The 22,904-nt window shown below is 34.9% G+C and overlaps 3 protein-coding genes and 1 long non-coding RNA gene across 5 annotated transcripts; 3 read left to right on the forward strand and 1 right to left on the reverse strand.

Moving 5' to 3' along the window:
- The first annotated feature begins 2,677 nt into the window (after positions 1-2,677).
- On the forward strand, positions 2,678-3,981 carry LOC121214407 (ubiquitin-like-specific protease 1A). Of its 2 annotated transcripts, none has more exons than XM_041087981.1 (5): positions 2,678-2,784; positions 2,978-3,070; positions 3,178-3,258; positions 3,336-3,572; positions 3,669-3,981. In XM_041087981.1, exons 1-4 carry the CDS (start codon positions 2,707-2,709, stop codon positions 3,570-3,572), a joined length of 489 nt encoding a protein of 162 aa, XP_040943915.1. In that variant the 5' UTR covers positions 2,678-2,706; the 3' UTR covers positions 3,669-3,981. The 2 variants fall into 2 exon arrangements, with proteins under 2 accessions (XP_040943915.1, XP_040943914.1); XM_041087980.1 differs by having other exon boundaries at positions 3,336-3,568.
- A 9,308-nt stretch (positions 3,982-13,289) lies between these two features.
- LOC121214895 (uncharacterized) lies at positions 13,290-14,519 on the reverse strand. The gene is made up of 2 exons (XM_041089393.1): positions 14,322-14,519; positions 13,290-13,931 (listed from the first exon to the last, which is right to left on the reverse strand). The coding sequence occupies exons 1-2, from the start codon at positions 14,517-14,519 to the stop codon at positions 13,290-13,292; spliced, it is 840 nt and encodes a 279-aa protein (XP_040945327.1).
- A 773-nt stretch (positions 14,520-15,292) lies between these two features.
- LOC121214896 (zinc finger BED domain-containing protein RICESLEEPER 3-like) lies at positions 15,293-16,603 on the forward strand. The gene has a single exon (XM_041089394.1). It carries the CDS (start codon positions 15,293-15,295, stop codon positions 16,601-16,603), a length of 1,311 nt encoding a protein of 436 aa, XP_040945328.1.
- Positions 16,604-16,711: 108 nt separating this feature from the next.
- On the forward strand, positions 16,712-17,112 carry LOC121214408 (uncharacterized). The gene is made up of 3 exons (XR_005910009.1): positions 16,712-16,796; positions 16,935-16,969; positions 17,057-17,112. It is a non-coding gene; the product is annotated as an uncharacterized lncRNA (long non-coding RNA).
- The last annotated feature ends 5,792 nt before the right edge of the window (positions 17,113-22,904 follow it).

The following is a 22,904-nucleotide window of genomic DNA, read 5'->3' on the forward strand; positions in this document are numbered from 1 at the left end:
AATTGTTGGAGCTAAGTGCAACAAATAGCAAGGTTCAACAAAAAGCTTGCCGAGCAAGAATCGAGACTTGCGGCAGAAACAAAGAAGAAAAATGAAATAAATTTTAAGCAAAGCTAAAATAGAGAGTATATGGATGAAATCTTGATTGAATTCATTCATCTTTTTTTTAAAATGGCATAAAGCCTATTTATACAAGCTTACAACTTGACAACTTGGTTGGAATACAACTAAGTTTCATCATTACATCTACTTAAAATAAATCACCACTTACTACCACTAACAAACTTAGTTGGAATACAACTAAGTTTCATTATTACATCCACTTAAAATAAATCACCACCTACTACCACAAACAAACTTAGTTGGAATACAACTAAGTTACATCATTACATCCAAATAATAATAATAATAATAATAATAATAATAATAAAACATGTGATTACTACATGCTAACCATTACTTCAATAGAATCCATTGAATATGTCACTAAAACAACACATGGGAGACTAAAATTCCAAGAAGCTGTAGATCAAGTGAAGCTACAAGGTGGGAAATCATTGGATGATCTTTCTTTCAAGTTGGAATCAGAATTTGACATACTTACTAGTGCTTTGAAATCAAGAGAAATCTTTTGTCAGTTGGAGCAAATTGATGGCAATTTTAAGCTAAACCCATCAATGGAGGAATGGGAGAAGGCTATAGCTCTAAAGAGTTGTTTGAAATGTTTTAATGATATCAAAGGAACTCAATCCATTACTGTAAGTTTGTACTTTCCAATGCTTTGTGACATATACAAGAAATTTCTTCAGCTGGAAAAAAGCAATCATTCATTTCTTACATTGATGAAGAGGAAATTTGATCGCTATTGGAGCTTATGTAATTTGGAATTAGCTGTTGCAGCTGTTCTTGATCCAAGGTTAAAATTTAAAATTGTGGAGCTCTCATATAATGTGATTTATGGCCATGAAAATAAGATGCAACTGAACCGGTTTTATAAAGTTCTTACAGATGTTTACTGTAAATATACCAATGGAGCTAGAAATTCGATTGCATCCACTTCAATATTGGGTGATTCCAATTCTTTGACAACAGAGACTGCAAATGATTGTATTTTGGACTCCTTCAATAACTTTTTACCCTCATGGAAGTCAGAGCTTGAGGATTACTTAGGTGAGTCAGAGCCTGCACTTCCCTTAGATGGAGACATACTTGGTTGGTGGCGTGTCAATTCCCTAAGGCTCCCTACTCTTGCAAAGATGGCTCGTGATCACCTTGCAATGTTGGTATCAGTTTCGATGCCATGTTCGGTTGTTAGTGCCATGATCACACATTCAAGCTACAATAGCTTGGACCCTGATAGCATGGAAGCTTTGGTATGCAGTCAAAATTGGTTGGAAACTCTTAAAGAAAGTAAGTCATAACTCTTAATTTGTTTATCTGCTTTCATTTGATCTTCTACACTTCACTGAGAGAGTCCAATATATTTTTTAAAGCTGCATTATTCATCACTTAACTAAGTTCATTTACTATCACAGATGAGGGAGAAAATCATGAACTTACACAAAATACGGTAGGCAGTGTACATGAATTATGATTAGAAGCTATCTCCATTGAATCTTTTTTTCATACACCATGAAGACTGAACTCCCTTGATGCATTTTCATTTCATAGGAAAAAAGGAAAAGGAAGATGGATGAGGAGGACACTTATGTGGTAAAAAGTTTCAAACCTTCGAATTGCGAAAAAGCTAATAGTACCAAAGACATTGCCAAAGATTCCAACAACAATGGTAATTTACTACACTTATTATCATTAACTATTATGGTACTCAAACTCGGATGTCAATGTTTTTATTTAATTTGAAATTGATTAAGCTGTTGAAATATCATATGGTAATATATCTTATTTTAATTGAATCTAGAAGAGCTGCAAATAGTGAAAAGTTGCAAAAATTGGTGTAAGGAAGAAACTGACAGTGGAAACAAATACAAAGCTGCCATCAAAATGGTAAGAAATTTAGTGCTATTTTTTTTTATCATTTCTATCTTTATTTAAAGAATAAATGTTGTTATTTCACTTGAACTGAAAAGATGAGAACTCTTTCTTTATAGAATGTTGGCAAAGAAGTGATACCATCAAAATCATCAGGTATTTTCAACTAAACAAACTACTTGAATTTGGTTTTCCTTAACAATGAAAATAAATTAAATTATTAAGCAAAGCTTCTTAATACAGAACTTAATCTTGGAAGAAACACTAATGACGTAATAGAAATTTCGAGTGAAGATACGTCGATCGATACTAATCAATTAGATCAGGTCGAAAGCTCATCTTTCGAGTCTGATAATGAAACAACATTGAAGGATCAAGGATCATGGTGTGAACAGGTTCATACTTCATTTCTTTGGTTACATATACACCTACATTCTTTTGGTTTTATGCATATATTAATGTTTTTACATCATGATTTTATTTGATTATTGTTCTTATAGGACGTTAAGGCATATTTACTCTCAAGGTTTACAAGCAAGGAGCATAAACGGCTAGATAAATGGCAAAAGAAATGTGAAAGGAATGAGTTAAATGGGTATGTTGCTAGCTTTGATGAGTTAATATTTGAATATGAAGTGATCATCATAATTTAACTATATAACAATGTTTATATTTTACAGAAAACTGATTGGACGAGATGTAGAGTTTAAATTGATGGGTAACGAATTGGCACCTTTATTCATGGTACCTCAAGATGATGAAACTCGAGAAGAGTACTATATTAATGATTCGGTAAGAAATTATCAAATGTATAGTGGTCGGGCATAAATTAATTCAGTAATTCGTATATTTGTATCATCTTCATAATTATATTTTGTGTCATGCATTAGTTATCAAGTTGCGTTCAATGTTATCATGTCTTCAATCTAGTATGAAACTAATTGAAGATAAATTAATTATGTTAATTTTTTATGTTATGATACAGGTTGTTAACGTTTTCTTCGAATTGCTTAAGAAGAGATCTGACAAATTTCCAAATGCATACATCAATCACTATTCATTTAGCTCTCATTTAGTTGTAAGAACCTTTATCTTACCACAATCTAATGGTATTTGGAATTGAAATTGTTATTATTTTATAAACATTATATATAATGAAAGTAACATATATTTTGGAACCATCAGACTCAATTGATAGAAGGATTCAAATCAGAACATGAAGTATTAGCTTGGCTTAAAGTTGAGAAGCTAAGGGGTGTACATAAAGTAAGCTCTCTGATTTTATTTTTTTTAATTTTCCTTTTGGCTTATAATTGAGATTTAAAATGTGTTTGTGATCGCAGATGCTTTTACCATTGTGCATATCATCCCATTGGGTTCTTTTATATGTTGATATCAAGGAAAAAATATTTTCATGGTTGGATCCAAATCCGTCTTCTCAAATACTATCTTTCCATTTCGAAAAACCTGTTAAAGTATTACAGTGCTTTAAAAGCTTTTTACTCCCAAAGCTTGGTTATAGTGATGCAAATGAATGGCCATTTGTGGTGCGTAATGATATCCCAAAGCAAAAAAAGTAAGTACTTTTCATAATTTACAGCTTTGTAACTTTTTAATTTACTTGTTATCTTACAAATTTGTCTCTTTTTTTTTCATTTTTTTATTATAATGTGAAGCTCGGTTGATTGTGCGGTGTTTGTGATGAAATACGGTGATTGTCTTACGCACGGTGAATGCTTTCCTTTCAAACAAGAAGACATGGTCCATTTTCGTCGTCGCATTTTTCTAGATATATATCGTGGAAGATTACATAGAAAAAAATGAAGATTGATGCCTTGTTTAAGAACTCATAGTCAAAAGGATGTGAATTCGAATTTTTAAAATTTGATCGAAATTATTGTTTTTTAATGCATGCATGATACTTTCACTCACACATTTTGTCAATTTTAAAGTTGAATTATGATCATCTTCCAGTACTGTATTTGAGGACAATGTTTCATTAATTTTTTATTTTTTATATTTTTAATATCATTTTTTTACCCACATCGTGAATATGAAAAAATGTAGTATTAACTTTTATTTAAATTTAATTATAAAAATAAAAATACTCATATACTCATATATGAAATATTTTAATTTTTAAAATAGTAAAATTAACCATTTTAGGTAGCCTAGACTTGACTCAAATGACCTTTCAATTTTTTTTAGTTCAATACGACTTTAACTTATGAATACCTATCTATGTAAGAGAAAATCAAATTTATTTGAATAAGTATAATTATGACATTATGTTTTTAATTTATTTAAATTTATGAATAACTGACTTTGAAAGGTCACTTTTCAATTTTAATTATTTTTATCAAATTAAAAGTACAATGTCAAAATTCTTTTCATTTAGAGTGTTATTCCAAAATTTTAAATTTTGTTTGTGATAATTGTTTCTTATTTAATAATTGTACAGGGTTTGATATTGAATCGATTAGCTGCACTTGCCGAGATACATGACATATCAAAAAATTTATGTTGTAAATACAAGCTTTCATTGGCTTTAACTTGGGCTGCTAAGCATAACGATATGAATGAAACTATCTCAGGTCCAAATAAGAAACATGCTTTTTCTATCCAAAGAAATTCTTGTTATGTGAAAGATAGCAAATCTTTTGATTTTATGTCTTATTATGAAGACACATTTTGTGGCCCATTCATTATAAAGAAAGAATTTGAATCAAGGGACGGCTACCATTTTGAACCATCTCTTACTAAGGTAGAAGACTATAGACATTCCAGTTTAGATGATTATAACATAGATGTTGCTATTGCCATCTGTTTACAAAATCGTCACACAAGTTATGAAGTTTATATCATAGAATTTTTTTGGCCTCCAACTGAGAGTGAAATATCAAAATCTAAAGCTCTTCGTATTTTCGATGACATGAAACATATGAAGACAACGTTTGTAACAGTAAAAGTTCAAGTCCCCGAAATTAAGTTCCAAGAAGGGCCTTATAACAAGGTAATTATTTATTCTTCCTTGTTAATGTCATAGACTGGAAATTGTTGAGAAGTTAATGTAGTTAGTAGTTAGCAAAATTAGGCAGTTACAAGATTAGTTAGTTAGTTAAACAAATAGTCTATAAATGTAAACATACTCTGTGTATTAAACAAGTAAGTGAGAATTTTTTTCAACATGGTATCAGATGCTATGGTAGTCGTTTTTTCTGGCAGTTTTTGGTTTGTTCTCTAGGGCACTTTTCATTTGTGTCTTCGACGTTTTTTGGATTGCTGGTTATCTTTGTTTTCTTTTTGGGTTCTTTCAGTAACAAATAAGATGAGTCTCTCTGATTCTGTTCTTGATTTCAATCACCCGTGTTATCTTCATCCATCAGATACTCCGGGTACATTGCTCGTCGCTCATCAGTTGACAGGTGTTGAGAATTACACTGTTTGGAGTCGGACGATGAGAATTGCGTTATTGGCAAAAAACAAGTTGGGATTTGTGGATGGCACCTGTTCTAAAACCATGGTACCGGAGGATATGGGTCATCAGTGGGAGCGCTGCAATGTGATTGTCCTTTCTTGGATTCTAAATACTGTTAGTAAAGAACTCTCGACGGGGATTGTTTTTGCGTCCAGTGCGGCAGCAGTTTGGAACGATCTTAGTGAACGATTTCACAAAATTGACGGTTCAAGAATTTATTTCTTGCATCGTGAAATTACTACCTATTCTCAAGGTACGGTCTCAATCTCTTCCTATTTTACCAGATTGAAGTTACTTTGGGACGAATATGATGCCCTTGTACCACCGGTTTCTTGTGATTGTGGTCAACCTCGACAGAATGATGTTCATGTTGGACAACAGCGTTTATTCCAGTTTCTTATGGGATTGAATGAGTCATATAGTGCTGTGCGTAGTCAGATTTTATTGATGAGTCCTTTACCGTCTGTTAATCATGCGTACTCGATGATTATGCAAGAAGAGTCGCAGAGAAAGCATAGTTCTAGTAATGTTGGGGATGACTTGGTTCCTTTTTCTTCAGTTCAGATGGTACAGAAAAAACGATTTAATGGTATTTGTGACCACTGCAAAGTTAAGAGACATAAAAGAGAGACTTGTTATAAACTCATCGGTTATCCTGCAGATTTTAAGTTTACAAAGAGGAAAATGAATGTTTCTTCTTCTTCGGCAGTGAATAATGTTTCTACCCCTGACTCTGCTTGTAGTAGTGAAGTACTGGACTCTAGTGGGTCATGTTCGACAGCACCTATGTTTACACAAGATCAATATAACCAGATCATGCGTTTGTTGAATAAAGACCCTGTTGACGTTGAAGCTGCTACCAGTATAGCAGGTATGGTGGATCTTGGTAACAAATGGATCATTGACACTGGGGCCACTGACCATATACTGTCGGATCTTCATTTCTTGGAATCTCCTGTTGCATGTCCATTAGGGTCACCAAGTGTTAGGCTTCCAAATGGGTCTTCAGTCTCCGTTACTCATACTGGCACTTGCACAATTTTACCTAACCTTTCATTGACAAAAGTTCTTTATGTTCCAAATTTTCGTTACAATTTACTTTCTGTTTCCAAACTTACCACCGATCTTCATTGTATGGTTTCTTTTTATCCTCATTTTTGCCTTATACAGGATCTCTCCAGTGGAAGGATGAGGGGGATTGGTAAAGCACGAGGTAGTCTTTATATCCTGGATTCGTCTCAACAGACTATGGTTTTACCTCCTTCTTTTGTTACAATGGCTTCTACAGATTCATCCATGGCTTCTACAGATTCATCCATTCTTTGGCACCATAGACTTGGTCATGCGTCGGTTTCGAGACTGAACAAGGTTTCTATTTTTTCTTGTACAAAATCTGCTGTTGACAGTATTCATAAGTGTCCTGTTTGTCCACTAGCTAAACAAACCAGACTTCCATTTCCTATTCATAAGTCTTGTGCTAATACTGCTTTTTCTCTTGTGCACATTGATTTGTGGGGACCTTATCGAGTTTCTACTCATAGTGGTCATAGGTTTTTTTTAACGATTGTTGATGATTACACACGAATGACTTGGGTTTATTTGTTGCGCTCTAAGAGTGATGCTCTTATATGTCTCAAATAATTTTTTGTGTTGGTTAAAAATCAATTTTCTACTATAATCAAAACTGTTCGTAGTGATAATGGGTATGAATTCTTTAAAAATGAATGTACTGAATTTTTTAATATGTCTGGAATTGTTCATCAAAGTTCATGTGTTTATACTCCTCAACAAAATGGAGTTGCTGAACGAAAGCACAGACATTTACTAGAAGTCGCCCGATCCTTAAAATTTCAGTCTCACGTGCCTAGCAAATTTTGGGGCGAGTGCGTTTTAACTGCCTGTTTTTTGATTAATCGTCTTCCTACGCCTATTTTAAGCTGGAAATGTCCTTTTGAGCTATTGTATCATAAGTCACCTGATTTTTCTCAATTAAAGGTCTTTGGTTGTCTAGATTATGCTACTAATCCTAGCTACCATGATAAATTTTCTCATAAGGCTATTCCATCTGTATTCATGGGTTACTCTCTTGTACAAAAAGGATACTTGCTGTTTAGTCTTGAAACCAAAACCTTTTTTGTTAACCGAGATGTTGTTTTTCATGAAACCATATTTCCTTTTAAGATTCCCACCAAACCGGTTTTGCCTTTTCCTGATGTTGATCCTTCTATTTTTCTACAACTTGAACCTTCCTCTTCCTTGTTTATTCCATCTTCTTCATCCTCTTCATCTTGTGTACCCGAGCCATCTTTTAACCCTTCTATGCCTACTGCTGTTCCTTTACGACGTATTACGAGGTCTGTTAAGCAGCCTCCTTGAATGAAAGACTACGTCTGCTCTAACCAATCGTCCACTTCTTGTGCCACAAGTTTGTTTCCTATAGTTGCTGTTTATTCTTCTTCTCATTTGCCTATTCATACTCAATTGTTTGCTGCTCATGTTTCTTCTTTACTTGAACCCCGTACTTATGATGAGGCCCTTTTGGATCCTCGGTGGGTTGATGCCATGCAAAAAGAGATTCAAGCTTTGGAGGCTAATGGTACATGGGAGATTGTTCCTTTACCGCCTGGCGTCGTTCCCATTGGCTGCAAGTGGGTTTACAAAATTAAATATGCTTCTGATGGTTCGGTGGAACGCTTTAAAGCACGGCTTGTTGCTAAGGGATATAATCAAAAGGCTGGTATTGACTTTCATGACACTTTTTCTCCGGTCGTTAAACATGTTACGGTTCGGACGGTGATAAGCATGGCAGCCATCCATAGCTGGCCTCTTTTTCAGATGGACGTATACAATGCGTTCCTTCAAGGAGACCTATTCGAAGAAGTTTATATGGAAATTCCAATTGGTTTTCGCAGCCAAGGGGGGTCTCATGTATGTCGTCTGCGTAAATCGTTGTATGGTCTGAAGCAAGCGTCCAGGCAGTGGAACTGGAAGCTTACAGAGGCTTTAATACGAGGAGGATATGTACAAAGTAAATACGACTATTCCTTGTTCACAAAGAGGGATGGAGGTAACATGGTTGTTCTACTCATATATGTGGATGATTTATTAATTACAGGCAGCAGTGCTAGCATGATAGATGAATTGAAGCAGTTTCTGCATTTGAATTTTAAGATGAAAGACTTGGGTGTATTGAAGTTTTTTCTTGGAATTGAAATAATGAGATCAAATAAAGGGATTATATTGAATCAAAGGAAATATGCTTTGGAGTTGATAGCTGATTTGGGATTAGGAAAAGCGAAGTCAGTATGTACACCGCTGGAACAGAATTTGAAACTCACATCAATTGAGTATGATGAGTCGGTACAAACAAAGGTGGATGGAGATGATTTAGTCACGGATGTTACAATGTATCAAAGGTTATTGGGAAGATTGATATATTTGACAAATACACGACCAGACATAACGTTTGCGGTTCAACATTTGAGTCAGTTCATGCACAGACCAAAAAAATCGCATTTAGAAGCTACTTTTCGGGTGGTACGATACATAAGGAAAAATCCTGGTCAAGGTATTCTATTATCTGCAGCAAGCAAGACACAGTTGATTGCTTTTTGTGACTCTGATTGGGCTTCATGCCCCATGTCTAGGAGATCGGTGACTGGTTTCTGTATAAAAATTGGAGAATCCCTTGTTTCGTGGAAGTCAAAGAAACAGACCACAGTTTCCCGATCATCGGCAGAAGCGGAGTATAGAAGTATGGCAGTGGTTGTAGCAGAGGTTGTATGGTTGAACGGTTTATTGAAAGAAGTTAGTCCCAATCAATTTGATAAATCATTGGTTCTTTCAGACAGTAAAGCAGCGTTGCAAATTGCTGCTAATCCCGTTTTTCATGGGCGGACAAAGCATATAGAGATTGACTGCCATTTTGTAAGAGATAAAATCAAGGATGGAACGATTCAGATGCAGCACATTAGAACAACCGAGCAACTTGCTGATTTGATGACAAAGGCCTTGAGCATCAAACAACATGAGTTTTTAGTATCCAAGTTAGGGGTTAAAGATATATATCAACCCTCAACTTGAGGGGGAGTGTTGAGAAGTTAATGTAGTTAGTAGTTAGCAAAATTAGGCAGTTACAAGATTAGTTAGTTAGTTAAACAAATAGTCTATAAATGTAAACATACTCTGTGTATTAAACAAGTAAGTGAGAATTTTTTTCAACAGAAATCTAGTTTTATTTTAACCTAATCAGTTCCATAGAAACCCATAAGGAAAAACTTACATCAAGAATGCAGCTTAATAAATTAATTTCACAGTAAATCTAGTTACCTTTTTTACAATATTGGTGGAATATCTTTTCAACATCGTATTCATATTTTCTGCTTAAGTATTGTATATATATGTAGTATCAAATAGATTTTCCCTTTGGATAAAATATTGAAATCATATAAAGTAATATACATGATTTATTATTCTCATTTTTCATGGATTATTTTCAATGATGACTCTCAGATTGTGGAAACAAAACAAAACAAAAAGAGAAAGTCGTGGTCAAAGGTTTGGGTGGACTTTGATAAGTTTGAAGAACATGGAAAACAAGTAGCCAAATGTAAACACTGCCTCAAGGTTGTAGGAACAATGGCAGCAGCAACAAAGAGATTTGCAAGCAGAAGCAAGAGTGATCGAAGCAGAAAAGAAAAACAAGCAGAGCAGCAAGCAAGAAACTTGAATGTACAGCGAGAATTGTAACTGAACATTACCTTTTTTTCATTCAAAATTTGAAATAAAAAGGAGTTACAATTTGTTCATTTGATAGTTACCTACTAATCTAACTGCCTCCACTAATTTACAACCAATGTAAGTTAAAGTCAAATACAAAATGAGCTGCCATATCAGCTTTTACATCAGCTATCTAATCACTAACTTAATCCTGCTAACTATTAAAGCTAGTTACAATCAAACTGAACTAAATTACATCAAAACAAAACAGCAATGTCAGTTGCTTCATTTGGTCCAAAAACCATTCGTGCGCGCCAAGCAAAATGAGCTGAGCTTGATAGCTGCTGGTCTCGACAGTAGCATGCTTCTGGCTCCATGTTGCATTGCAGTCCAGCTTTCAACACTCCTCCTTGGACTGTATGCAACACATTCCAATTGCACTTCTCAAAGATTCAAATCGAGCAGCCCCTAAAGGCTTGGTCATTATGTCAGCCAATTGTGCCCCTGAGCTGCAATGCACAAGGCTGACTTCCTTTGCTTGTTCAGCCTTTCTAACAAAATACAGTTTGATTTTAAAATGCTTAGTCTTACCATGGAACACAGGGTTCTTGGCTATCGCAACTGCAGACTGATTATCCACCCAAATTTCAGTTGCTTCATCTTGAGTTTCATTAAGGTCATGAAGCAGCTTCCTTAGCCAAATGGCCTGATTAACTGTTCCTGCTGCAGCAATGTACTCTGCTTCAGCTGTGGACTGAGCAACAATTTGTTGCTTCTTTGAACTCCAACAAAACATGCCCGATCCAAGTGTGAAGAAGTATCCAGAGGTACTCTTCATGTCATCGAGGGATCCTGCTCAATAACTATCAGAGTAACCTTCTAATTTCAGTTCCTTCCCACTTTCAAACATTACACCAAAGTTAGCTGTGCCTTTGATGTATCTAAGGACCCTTTTTGCAGCTTTCAAATGTGCCTCATTGCAACAATGCATGAATCTCGATAACAGGCTAACACCAAACATGATGTCTGGCCTGGTTGCTGTTAGATACAACAGACAACCAACTAGGCTTCGATAATGCCTCTCATTAACCCTTTGCTGATCACCATTGCTGGTTAATTTTTCACCCTGTGCCACTGGTGTACTTACTGCTTTACAATTTTGCATGCAAAATTTGCCAAGAATCTTCAAGGCAAATGTTTGTTGGCTGATGAAGATGCCCCGATCAGACTGGTGAACTTCCATGCCAAGGAAGTAAGTCATGACCCCTAAATCTGTCATCTCAAACACTTGCTGCATTTGAATCTTGAACTCATCAATGAGCTCAACTTTGCTCCCTGTCACTAACAAGTCATCCACATACAAGGAGACAATCAGCAAGGTTTCAAATTCTGACCTCTTAACATACAGAGTAGGTTCACTAAGGCTCGTCACAAATCCAAGCTTGGTCAGATAAGCATCAACTCTGTCATACCAGGCCCTTGGTGCCTGTTTCAGGCCATAGAGGGCCTTTCTTAACTTGTACACTTTGTCTTCATGTCCAGCAACTTCAAAACCTTCAGGTTGCTCAATGAAGATCTCCTCCTTAAGAAAACCATTCAGGAATGCAGATTTGACATCCAATTGGTGAACTTTCCACTGCTTCTGAGCTGCTAAAGCAAACAGTAGCTTGATTGTGTCCAGTCTTGCCACTGGAGCAAAAGTCTCCAAGAAGTCCACACCATACTGCTGACTGTAACCCTTCACCACAAGCCTGGCCTTGTGCTTGTTCAGTGAGCCATCAGCATTGTACTTGGTCCAGTACACCCATTTAACCCCAATAACCTTCTTATTTTCTGGTCTGCTCACCAACTCCCATGTTTCATTTTTATTGATCATTTCCAGCTCAGCTTCCATAGCTTCCATCCAGCTTCTGTCCTTGGCAGCCTCTTCAAAGTCTGAGGGCTCAATCACAGCAACATTGCACCTCTGATAGACATCAGCCAAAGTTCTGGTGCCCCTCACTGGTGTGTCACCTACAGCATCTTCACTTGGTTCCTTTTCTGTAGGCTCAGCAACCAAGTCCAACTGATCCATTTCAAACATGTTAGCTTCAGCACTATTCCAATTCCACATATTTTCTTCATCAAATTTTACATCCCTGCTGACTAAGACTTTCTTTGCTATAGGATCATAAACTCTATAGCCCTTCTTGTTGCTGCTATAGCCAACAAAGATTTCTGGAGTGGCCCTGCTCTCGAGCTTGGTTCTCTTTTCCACTGGAACAAGAGCATAACACACACAACCAAACACTTTCAAGTGTGTTACTACAGGTTTAACTCAATGCCAAGCCTCATAAGGAATCTTATCCTTGACTGCTCTAGTTGGCAGTCTATTGAGCAGATACACTGAGGTGTTAACTGCCTCAGCCCAAAACTGACTTGGAAGCTTGCCTTGAAACAAGAGGCACCTGGCCATGTTCAGCACAGTCATATTCTTCCTCTCACAGACTCCATTCTGTTGAGGAGTATAGACTGTTGTGAGCTGATGATGAATCCCATCACTGTCACAAAGCTTTTGAAATCTCTCAGACACATATTCAGAGCCATTATCAGTCCTCAAGGCTCTAATTTTGCAGCTTGACTGATTTTCAACATAAGCCTTGAATTTACAGAAGGCTTCAAACACTTCTGACTTTTGCCTCAAGAAGTAGACCCAGCACAACCTTGTTAAATCATCTATAAACAGGGCAAAGTACCTGTTCTCACTGATTGAAGGTGTTCTCATAGGACCACAAACATCAGAGTGCACCAATTCGAGCTTGTTTTGAGCTCTCCAAGCACTGTCAGCAGGAAAAGGCAGTCTAGCCTGCTTACCAAGCTGACAAACCTCACAAACATTCCCACTAACCTCAACTTTTGAAATGAAATAAACCAAATTCAGCCTATGTAGCAGATCAAGCGATCTGAAATTGGCATGGCCTAGTCTCCTATGCCACAAGTCAGTGCTGTCAGCAAGGCTGGTGTATGCCTTTCTTTCTACTTGGCTAACATCCAGCATGAAGCATCTATCGGTCATGGAGACTGAGATTAACTCTAGACCATTCATGTCTTGAACAGTACATCAACCATCCTTAAAAACCAATGTATAGCCCTTTTCAACTAATTGGCCTACACTAAGTAAATTCTGGTCTAAGTCAGGTACAAAAAGCACATCTGAGATCAGCTTGTTACCTGAACCAGTGCTAACCAGCACACTGCCCTTGCCCTTAGCCTCAATCAGCTTGCCATCTCCAATTCTGATCCTAGAGTGGAAGCTTCTGTCTAAGCCCTTGAACAACTTCTCATCTGCTGCCATATGGTGTGAGCAGCCACTGTCTAGTAGCCAATCATTGCTGGTTTTTGTTGTGCCAACAAAACAGGTTGCTGTAAACACATGCTCCTCCTGAGCTTGCATGTCCTCGGCTGGTCTAGCTTGTTGTAGAGCAGCCTCCCTTGGTTTGCCTTTGCACACCTTCTCTACATGACCAAACTGCTTGCACTTTCTGCACTGAATATCTGGCCTAAACCAGTAATATTTTTCTGAATGTGTTGTCTTCTTGCAGTGAACACATGGTGGAAACACCCTTTTTGCTTCATCTCTTCCTGACTTGGCCTTTCTATTGTGCCAAGGCTTCTTGCCTTTTGCACTCATGCTTGAGCCTTCACTGGCTTTAGCCTGGAAAGCAGCTTCAGGATTCTCCTCCTGCCTATTTGCCCTCCTTTGCTCAAGTGCATATAGGGAGTTTATCAGCTCAGACAATGAAATGGCTGATAAGTCCCTCGAGTCCTCAAGTGAAGAGATTTTAGACTCAAATTTCTTAGGGAGAGTTGTAATAACCTTTTCAACAACTCTGCTCTCTGTGAAGTCCACTCCCAGGAGCCTAATGCTGTTGACAATGGCCATTATCCTGTCTGAGTACTGCTTGATGGTCTCAGACTCCTTCATCCTCAAATTTTCAAAATCTCTCCTGAGGTTGATCACCTGCTGTTGCCTTGTCTTGTCAGTCCCCATGAACTACTCCTTCAGCTTCTCCCAGGCCTGTTTTGGTGAGTCACAGGCCATGATGCGAGTGAATATCACATCAGAGACTCCATTTTGCAAGCAGGCCATAGCCTTATGCTTCTTGGCTCGCTCCTCAGCATGCTGCCTCATCTGTGCAATGGTGGGATTGGCTCTCAATGGAGGTGGTTCAGCATCATTCTCAATCACACTCCAAAGATCGTGTGCCTGAAGATAAGTCTTCATTTTAACTATCCAAATGTGATAGTTTTCTCCAGTGAACACTGGTGGAGGTGGTGGAGTGAAACTCATCTTTCTAGACTGAGTTTAAGTGCTTCGATACTTTTTAGTTTTAAGCTTTACTGTAGATTTTAAATTGAAATCAACAGAATGCAAGCAAAAGCCCCTCAAAGACTCGGGCTCATGATACCATTTGTAGGAACAATGGCAGCAGCAACAAAGAGATTTGCAAGCAGAAGCAAGAGTGATCGAAGCAGAAAAGAAAAACAAGCAGAGCAGCAAGCAAGAAACTTGAATGTACAGCGAGGATTGTAACTGAGCATTACCTTTTTTCATTCAAAATTTGAAATAAAAAGGAGTTACAATTTGTTCATTTGATAGTTACCTACTAATCTAACTGCCTCCACTAATTTACAACCAATGTAAGTTAAAGTCAAATACAAAATGAGCTGCCATATCAGCTTTTACATCAGCTATCTAATCACTAACTTAATCCTGCTAACTATTAAAGCTAGTTACAATCAAACTGAACTAAATTACATCAAAACAAAACAGCAATGTCAGTTGCTTCATTTGGTCCAAAAACCATTCGTGAGCGCCAAGCAAAATGAGCCGAGCTTGATAGCTGCTGGTCTCGACAGTAGCATGCTTCTGGCTCCATGTTGTATTGCAGTCCAGCTTTCAACAAAGGTGTTTACAGGGTCAAGTAAGAGTGGAACCACACACTTGAATAACCACTCGAAAGTATGTCCTGGTAAGAAAAAACAAAATCAAGAAAGCCAGTTGATACCAATGAAAGAAGCTCAACGTTTGATCAAGAAAGCAGTCACTTGGATCTTGTGAAAATGGTTATTAAGCATCAGTTTCCATTAGCTTTGGTTGGTCAAGAAGCCTTCAAGAATTTTGTGAAAGGTTTGCAGCCGATGTTTGAGTTTCAATCAAGAGATAAATTGTTATCTGACATACATAGCATCTATAATGAAGAGAGAGAGAGACTTCAGTTGTATTTTGATCAGCTTGCTTGCAAATTAAATTTGACAGTAAGTTTGTGGAAGAACAATCATGCAAAGACTGCATATTGTTGTTTGATAGCACATTTTATTGATGATGGTTGGGAACTAAAGATGAAGATTCTTGGCTTGAAGAAATTAAAGCATGTGTATGACACAAAGGTCGTAGGTGGAATTATTCGGAGCTTTGTTTCGGAGTGGAATATAAGTAAGAAAGTATGTTCCATAACTGTGGATAACTCTTTTCTGAATGATGGTATGGTTCATCAGATAAGAGAAAATTGTGTTAGCGAGCAGGGCTCCCTTTCTTCAGCTCATTGGTTCATCAGTTTCACACTTCTTGATGAAGGGTTTCGTGAGATGGATAGCATACTTTCAAAGTTATGGAAATCCATTGAATATGTCACTGAAACAACACATGGAAAACTGAACTTTCAACAAGCTGTAAATCAAGTGAAGCTACTAGGTGGGAAATCATGGGACGAACTTTCTTTCAAGCTGGAATCAGACTCTGACATACTTGATAGTGCCTTGAGATCAAGAGAAATATTTTGTAAGCTGGAGCAAGTTGATGACAATTTTATGCTAAACCTATCAAAGGAGGAATGGGAGAAGACAGTAACTCTACAAAGTTGTTTTACATGTTTTGATGATATCAAAGGAACTCAATCCCTTACTGCAAATTTGTACTTCCCGAAGCTCTGCAACATGTATGAGGAATTTGGTCAACTAAAAAAGAGCAATCATCCGTTTGTTATATTGATGAAGAGGAAATTTGACAACTATTGGAGCTTATGTAATGTGGCTTTCACTATTGCAGCTGCTCTTGATCCGAGGTTAAAGTTTAGATCCTCATGTAATGAGACCTATGATCTTGAAAGTATGATGAAGCTGATAAGATTTCGTACAGTTCTCATGGATGTTTACTCTGAGTATGCTAATGAAGCCAAAAATCTGAGTGCGTCATCTTCGGTCTTGGATGATTCCGATTCTTTAACAACAGAGACCACAAAAGATTCTATTGTGAGCTACTTCAGTAAATTTGCATCTGCAAGCAATGTTAAAGAGGTGGCTTCACAGAAGTCAGAGCTTGACTGTTACTTAGAAGAGACATTGCTTCCCTCGGATGCAGACATACTTGGTTAGTGGCGTGTTAATTCTCAAAGGTTCCCTACACTTGCAAAGATGGCTCGTGATTTCCTCGCAATCCCAGTATCAGTTTCCTTACCATGTTCGAATATTAGTGCTATGACCATAAATCCAGCCTACAGTAGCTTAGACCCTGAGAGCATGGAAGCTCTGGTATGCAGTCAAAATTGGTTGGAATCTACAAAAGAAAGTAAGTCTAACTTTGACTTTGTTTAGACCCTTTTGTTTAGCTAGAGTTTATCATTCTATTTTCCTAAACTTCAATAGAGGGTCTACTTTTTAGAGTTACATCAAGTTTTCACTTATATGAATTCATTTTCTATCACAGATGATGGAGAACATCATGAACCCATGCAAAATATGGTATTAATATCCATTGAATTCTTTGTCCTACAACATGTCTAAGAATTTCAAAAGATTGAATTACATTAATGCATTTTCATTTCACAGGATAAAAGGAAAAGAAAGATGGAAGAGAATGACACTTCTACTATAAAACTTCTCAAAAACCGGACTCATGAAAAAGCTAGTAGTAATGGAGACATTGCTAGTGATTTCAACAAAAATGGTATTTGAACCATACTTGCCATTATTATCTGTTTTGCTACTTAAACTTGGTATCAATTGAACTGTTGAAATGCCAGATGGTAGTCTATCTTTTGACAATTGGATGGAGCCACAATGTTCTTCTTCAGAGTCTGTTGGTGAAAAAGCAGAGATCATGGAAGCTTCGGTTTGCAATAGAGATAGGCTGGAATCGTCAATAGGAAGTAAGTTCTTATGGAGAAACTAGTAGTGGAGACGAATCCAAAACTGCTTAAACAATGGTTTCCTTTAACATTTGGCAATGGCTTACTCCATTGTTAAGCAAAATTTCTTGATACAGAAACTAATCATGGAAGAAACATTGCTGCCGCCATTGAAATTCCAAATGATGAACCATCATTCAACGGTAATCAATCGGATCAATTTCAAAGCTCATCTTCCGAGTCTGATGATGAGACATCATTGAGGGAGCAAGGGTCATGGTGTAGAGAGGTTCATACTTTATTTCAATTTTTTTTATATACATTCCTTTACTTTTTATGCATATATTAGTGTTCTCACATTATGAATTCTAATTTCTTCTTCTTAAAAGGATGTTCGGACATATTTAGTCTCAAACTTTACAAACAAGGAGGTAAAACGATTAAATAGATGGAAAAGGAGTGAGTTGAGCGGGTATGTTGCTAGTTTTAATTAGTTAATATTGGAATAAGAAGTGATCATTATAATCTACCTATATATATTAGAGTTTATGTTTCACAAAAAATCTAACTATAAATTAAAATTTACTTTTCACAGAAAGAAAATTGGACGAGACAATGACTTTCAATTAATGGGCGAGAACCTAACACCTTTACTCATGGTGCCTCATTGTGATGAAACACTAATAGAGTACTATATCGATGATTCGGTAATTACTTATTACATGATTGAGCCATAAATTAATTTTTTAATTCGTATATTGTTATCATTTTTATAATTATAGTTAGCGTTATGTTTTACTCATGTTCAAAGTTTATAGTTCTACAATTTAATATTTTGATTGAAGATATACTAATGATAATAATTATTAATATTACATGCAGGTTGTTAATACTTATTTTAAATTGCTTAAGAAGAGATCCGACAAATTTCCAAATGGATACATCAAACATTATTCGTTTGATTCTCTAATAGCTGTAAGAATTTTTATCCTGCCAAAAAATGTTGGTATTTTTATATGAAATTATATAAAGAGAGTACCATTTAAGTTGTATATTTTGCAATTACCAGACTTGCTTAATAGAAGGATCCAAATCAGAAGATGAAGTATTAGCTTGGTTTAAAGATGAAAAGTTAAGAGGGGTCCATAAAGTAAGCTCAAAATTGTGATGTAATTTGGATTTAAATAGTTGATCATATCTAATTGTAATTCTTTTTCTTGTAGTTGTTTCTACCAATGTGTTTATCAGCACATTGGGTTCTTTTCTGTGTAGATACCAAAGAGAAGAAGATTTCGTGGTTAGATCCGATACCATCTTCTCGGATAATGTCTAATAGTGTCGAAAAACAAAAAATATTCCAGTGGTTCACACTCTATCTACTGCCACAATTTGGTTATAATGATGCAGAGAAATGGGCATTTGAAGTGCGTACTGATATTCCAAAGCAAGAAAAGTATGATTTCATCTTTCAAAGCTTGCAAGTTTTCTACATTTTATTTACTTATTATCTTACAATTTTTTTTTCATTTCTTTTACTACAACTAAAGCTCTATTGATTGTGGAGTATTCGTGATAAAATATGGTGATTGCCTAATGCATGGTGATTTCTTCCCTTTTACACAAAAAGATATGATTCATTTCCGACGTCGTATCTTTCTCGATATATACCGTGGAAGGTTACATGGTAAAAGATAGACAAATTTGCCACTTGTTTTGGAGCTGAAATTCAATGGATGTGTTTTTTCTGTAATGTCTTTTCATTGTTAAATCTGACCCTTTTATGCACATATAGTATTTTCGTCCTTAGATTTATACTTATTTTCCATCGCAATTGAAATAATGTTGAGCTTTTTGGACTTTAATTTAGCTCAAGCTTAAACAATTGACTCTATTTTAGTCATTATTTATGTTAAAAAAAAACAACTTGACTCTTTTTAAAAGATTAATAATCAAAATTAGTTTTTAAAAAATAAAAGACAAATTGACAAAAGATATAAAATTTAAAAGCTAAATTTATCATTATGCTATTTGAAAATTTGAAAAACACTAAATTAAGATACAGGATTAAATCCATAACTTTCATAAACTACAGAGATCAATAGCAGAATTTAACTGTAAGAAAGCTTATCAATAACACGTATAAAGGTAAAAGTTTTCAGGTCGTATTAGTGGATTGTATTTCTACTCTTAAAAACTGGCATGGGTAACAAAATAACTTAACAATAACACGTGATGTGTCACGTGTACCTCATGCTAACATATAATGACAAGCTTTTAACAGTAAAAATGAATGAAATTTTTAATAGAATGATTAATTTATTCTTTGATCTAACGTATAGGGACTAATTTGTCTATTTTCTAAATAAAGAGGACAAAATACGATCTAATTCATGATACAAGAGCTCCACAATACTTTTACCTCTCACATGCTTATAACTAAGATTCATTTAAGATAAAGGTATCCACTCAACATCTTCATGTTGAAAATAAGTTGTAGCCCCTTGCTTTATGTACCGGCTGCCCTGTTCCCCGTTATAACCTTACAGACATTCTTCTTGCTTTGTGCAGAAGAGTGCATTCATCCATTATGACCCCAAAGAATACTGAATTAATTCAAAAATCAATTTATACACTACTGTTCACTTTGAAGAATATTGAGGTAAGATTATATTTACCTACTACTAACATTCCTCTATTAGGAGGAAGAAAAATTCATTGTTTTATTTGCAGTTTTATCACTCTTCATTCACCATTGCAGAATATAAGCTCTGATATACTCGGCTTCACAAGTGATGAATCAACTAAAAGGAATCTCAAATCATTTATCAAGTCTCTTTGCGGGATGTTGTAAAGACAGATGGAAAAAGCATACGAAATTCGACCCACCGTTCTATCCACCTAACTGGATTGTCTACGCCATTATTATAGCAATAGAAATTCAACTTGGTACTTTTTTTAGGTACCTAACTAATATTATTAAAATAGGTTGACATGATGCTAACAACCAATAACACAATGACACGTGGTAACTTCATATTTTGACATATGATAAAAAAAATTTAGACATCAAGTAGATATAAATTACAAAATTCAGGTACCTCCATATATAATAATAACAATAACAATGACAATAGAAGTGTGAAAGATCCATGGTAAGAAGTTTGTGTTTAGCTATGCTCAATTTGTTCTAATTTTTATGACATGCATGCCTTTAGCATCCTCAATACATTTGTTCAATTATTCGGATTATAAATAGAAAAGATGAAAAACTCGAATTTCAGTGACATTTATTTTCCATTTTTTATTTTGTTTTGCAGCCGACATTTGTAGTTATTATATGTGTTGATGGTTTAGAACACCATAGTCCTACAAATACTATGAGACCCTACACACCACAAGTAGTTGGATGTAAGTGTCACCATACTACCATTTATAAAATCTGAAGACTCTTTATTTTCTTCTTTTATTATTATTATTAAATTTTAAAGGTATAAGATAATAATAACAATAATTTCGATGAACATTTATTGGGTCAAGCAGAGCAAAAACTTGATTTTTTTAAATAAGGTCTCGAGTTTGAATCTTATAGATAAAAACAATAATATTAGAAGATTTTTTTTTCCTCCGACGTAGCTTAAGTTTGAATATAATTAAAGCTCAATGTAAATATTAAAGTGCCAAACAATAATAATAAAGAAGTATATTTCATGCTAGTTTGATCCTGTAATTAAGTTGGATTGGGTCAATTTTCAATTTTTTATTTTATTTTTTTAGGTCTAACTAAACTAAATTGATTGGTTGAACCAATTCAATTGAAAATTAGTAGATTAAACAGCTCAATTTGAATTGGAAAAAAGTCAAATTACATATAATTTTATAAAATAATAAGCATGACATTTTTTCCTCTTCAATATTAATATGATAAAAAAACACAAAATAAAATAATTTTATTTAAACTTAATTATTAAAAATATTTTTTTAAAGAAGGAATAAGAAGTTAATAAATTAATAAGGGACCCATTGAGAAGTGTACATAAAGATGTACAGCATGGATGCACATCGTGAGGTACTGAAACTGAAGTTTGACAGCAGCATCTGAGCTAAAAAGATGCATTACACTGACTTGCTACCATTGATCCATTCATTCGTTTACTTCAACGCTTCAACTTGTAAAACGCCTATGTTACATTTCACGTTAGTGTAAAAATAATGCTTCTAAATCATAGTTTTAGAATCAGATCAGTAGTTGAATAGGTTAAATTATCAGTTCATTTGATATGTTTGGATTTTCGGTTCATTATCATTTTTTAGATTGATATTTTGGCCAGTTTCTAGTTCAACTGCCTGGTTCAGTCCGGTCTGATTGAAATATCATTGGGTGTAAATGAAACATTAGTACTCATAAGTTAATTCCGAAAAAAAATTCAAACTAGATTCAATAATTATTAAGCCAAATTCAAGCTTAATCTACTTTACTCAAGCTGCTTGCAAACCTTACCGAGCTTTTCCCTTTTTTTATATTGTTAAATTATATTATTGCCCTTAATATATATTATTAAGCCTAAGCTTATTTATCAAGCTAGAATTCGAGTTTAAATACAAAAAATTGATAAATAAGCTTAACTGAGCTTCAGCATGTGTAGCTCAGTTATATCTTGAGCCAAGCTCAAGCTTAAAAATAAATGTTTGATCAAGCTCAAGTAAAATACCGAGCTCCGAATTTTGAGTCAAACTTGAACTTGACATCATTTGGGCTTAGCTCGGCTTGACTACACCCCTAATAGAAAGTATATATATACAATTTTAGATTATTGCAAATCAATTTAAGACATTGTTGAATGGTATACATAAGGTAGTCTATATCGTACTAGTAAAGCTATTGTTTTTGTTACGCTACTGATGCATACCACTATCAGTGTGTTTTGGTGTACCATTTTGAGTTTATTAATATTTTTAAAATATTTTTCATATATAAGTGGATTAAAGCCTTGCCTGCTCCTAGCTACGTTCCTAGATTCCGAGAACTTTGAGATTTCAAGTTCGGTTCCCACCTTAGGTAAAGTATTCATAGATTCTCAATTATATTTATTTTAGTTTAAATCTTATCATGCGCGCTTTATATAAATATATTCCGTTTATTTTAGTTTAAATCTCGCAATGTAAACTATTAACGGATATATTCCAATTATTAACTTCATCGTACTTTACAATTCGACCCAACACATCATTAATATTTAGAATTATAATATGACTTTTAATCATACTTATAATTTCTTAAAAATAAAAAATATTAATTTAAAAAATCTAAAGTCAACTAGTATAATATTTATAATTATAAACTTGAGTAAAGTTCAATTATTGATAACTTAATCCATTCTTTTAATGAATTGGTTGAAACTAATATTATATATAATAAATAAAAATATTCTAACAAAATCCTTTTATAAATAATTTAAATTAAAAAAATAGGGTAAAAATCTTTGAGTATGAAATGCTTTAATACTTTAATTAATTATTAATTAATATGTTAACAAACATTATTGAATCTT

The sequence above is a fragment of the Gossypium hirsutum genome, chromosome D02 (genome assembly GCF_007990345.1).
Source record: "Gossypium hirsutum isolate 1008001.06 chromosome D02, Gossypium_hirsutum_v2.1, whole genome shotgun sequence".
Lineage (NCBI taxonomy): Eukaryota > Viridiplantae > Streptophyta > Magnoliopsida > Malvales > Malvaceae > Gossypium > Gossypium hirsutum.

Coding starts and splice junctions, on each gene's coding strand:
- LOC121214407 (XM_041087980.1), top strand. CDS start 2,707: ATGGGTAACGAATTGGCACCTTTATTCATGGTACCTCAAGATGATGAA. Junction 3,259..3,335: donor AGCTAAGGGGTGTACATAAA/GTAAGCTCTCTG, acceptor TTGTGATCGCAG/ATGCTTTTACCATTGTGCAT. Junction 3,569..3,668: donor GATATCCCAAAGCAAAAAAA/GTAAGTACTTTT, acceptor TATAATGTGAAG/CTCGGTTGATTGTGCGGTGT.
- LOC121214895 (XM_041089393.1), bottom strand. CDS start 14,519: ATGAGTTTCACTCCACCACCTCCACCAGTGTTCACTGGAGAAAACTAT. Junction 13,932..14,321: donor AGCGAGCCAAGAAGCATAAG/GCTATGGCCTGC, acceptor TATGCACTTGAG/CAAAGGAGGGCAAATAGGCA.
- LOC121214896 (XM_041089394.1), top strand. CDS start 15,293: ATGGTTATTAAGCATCAGTTTCCATTAGCTTTGGTTGGTCAAGAAGCC.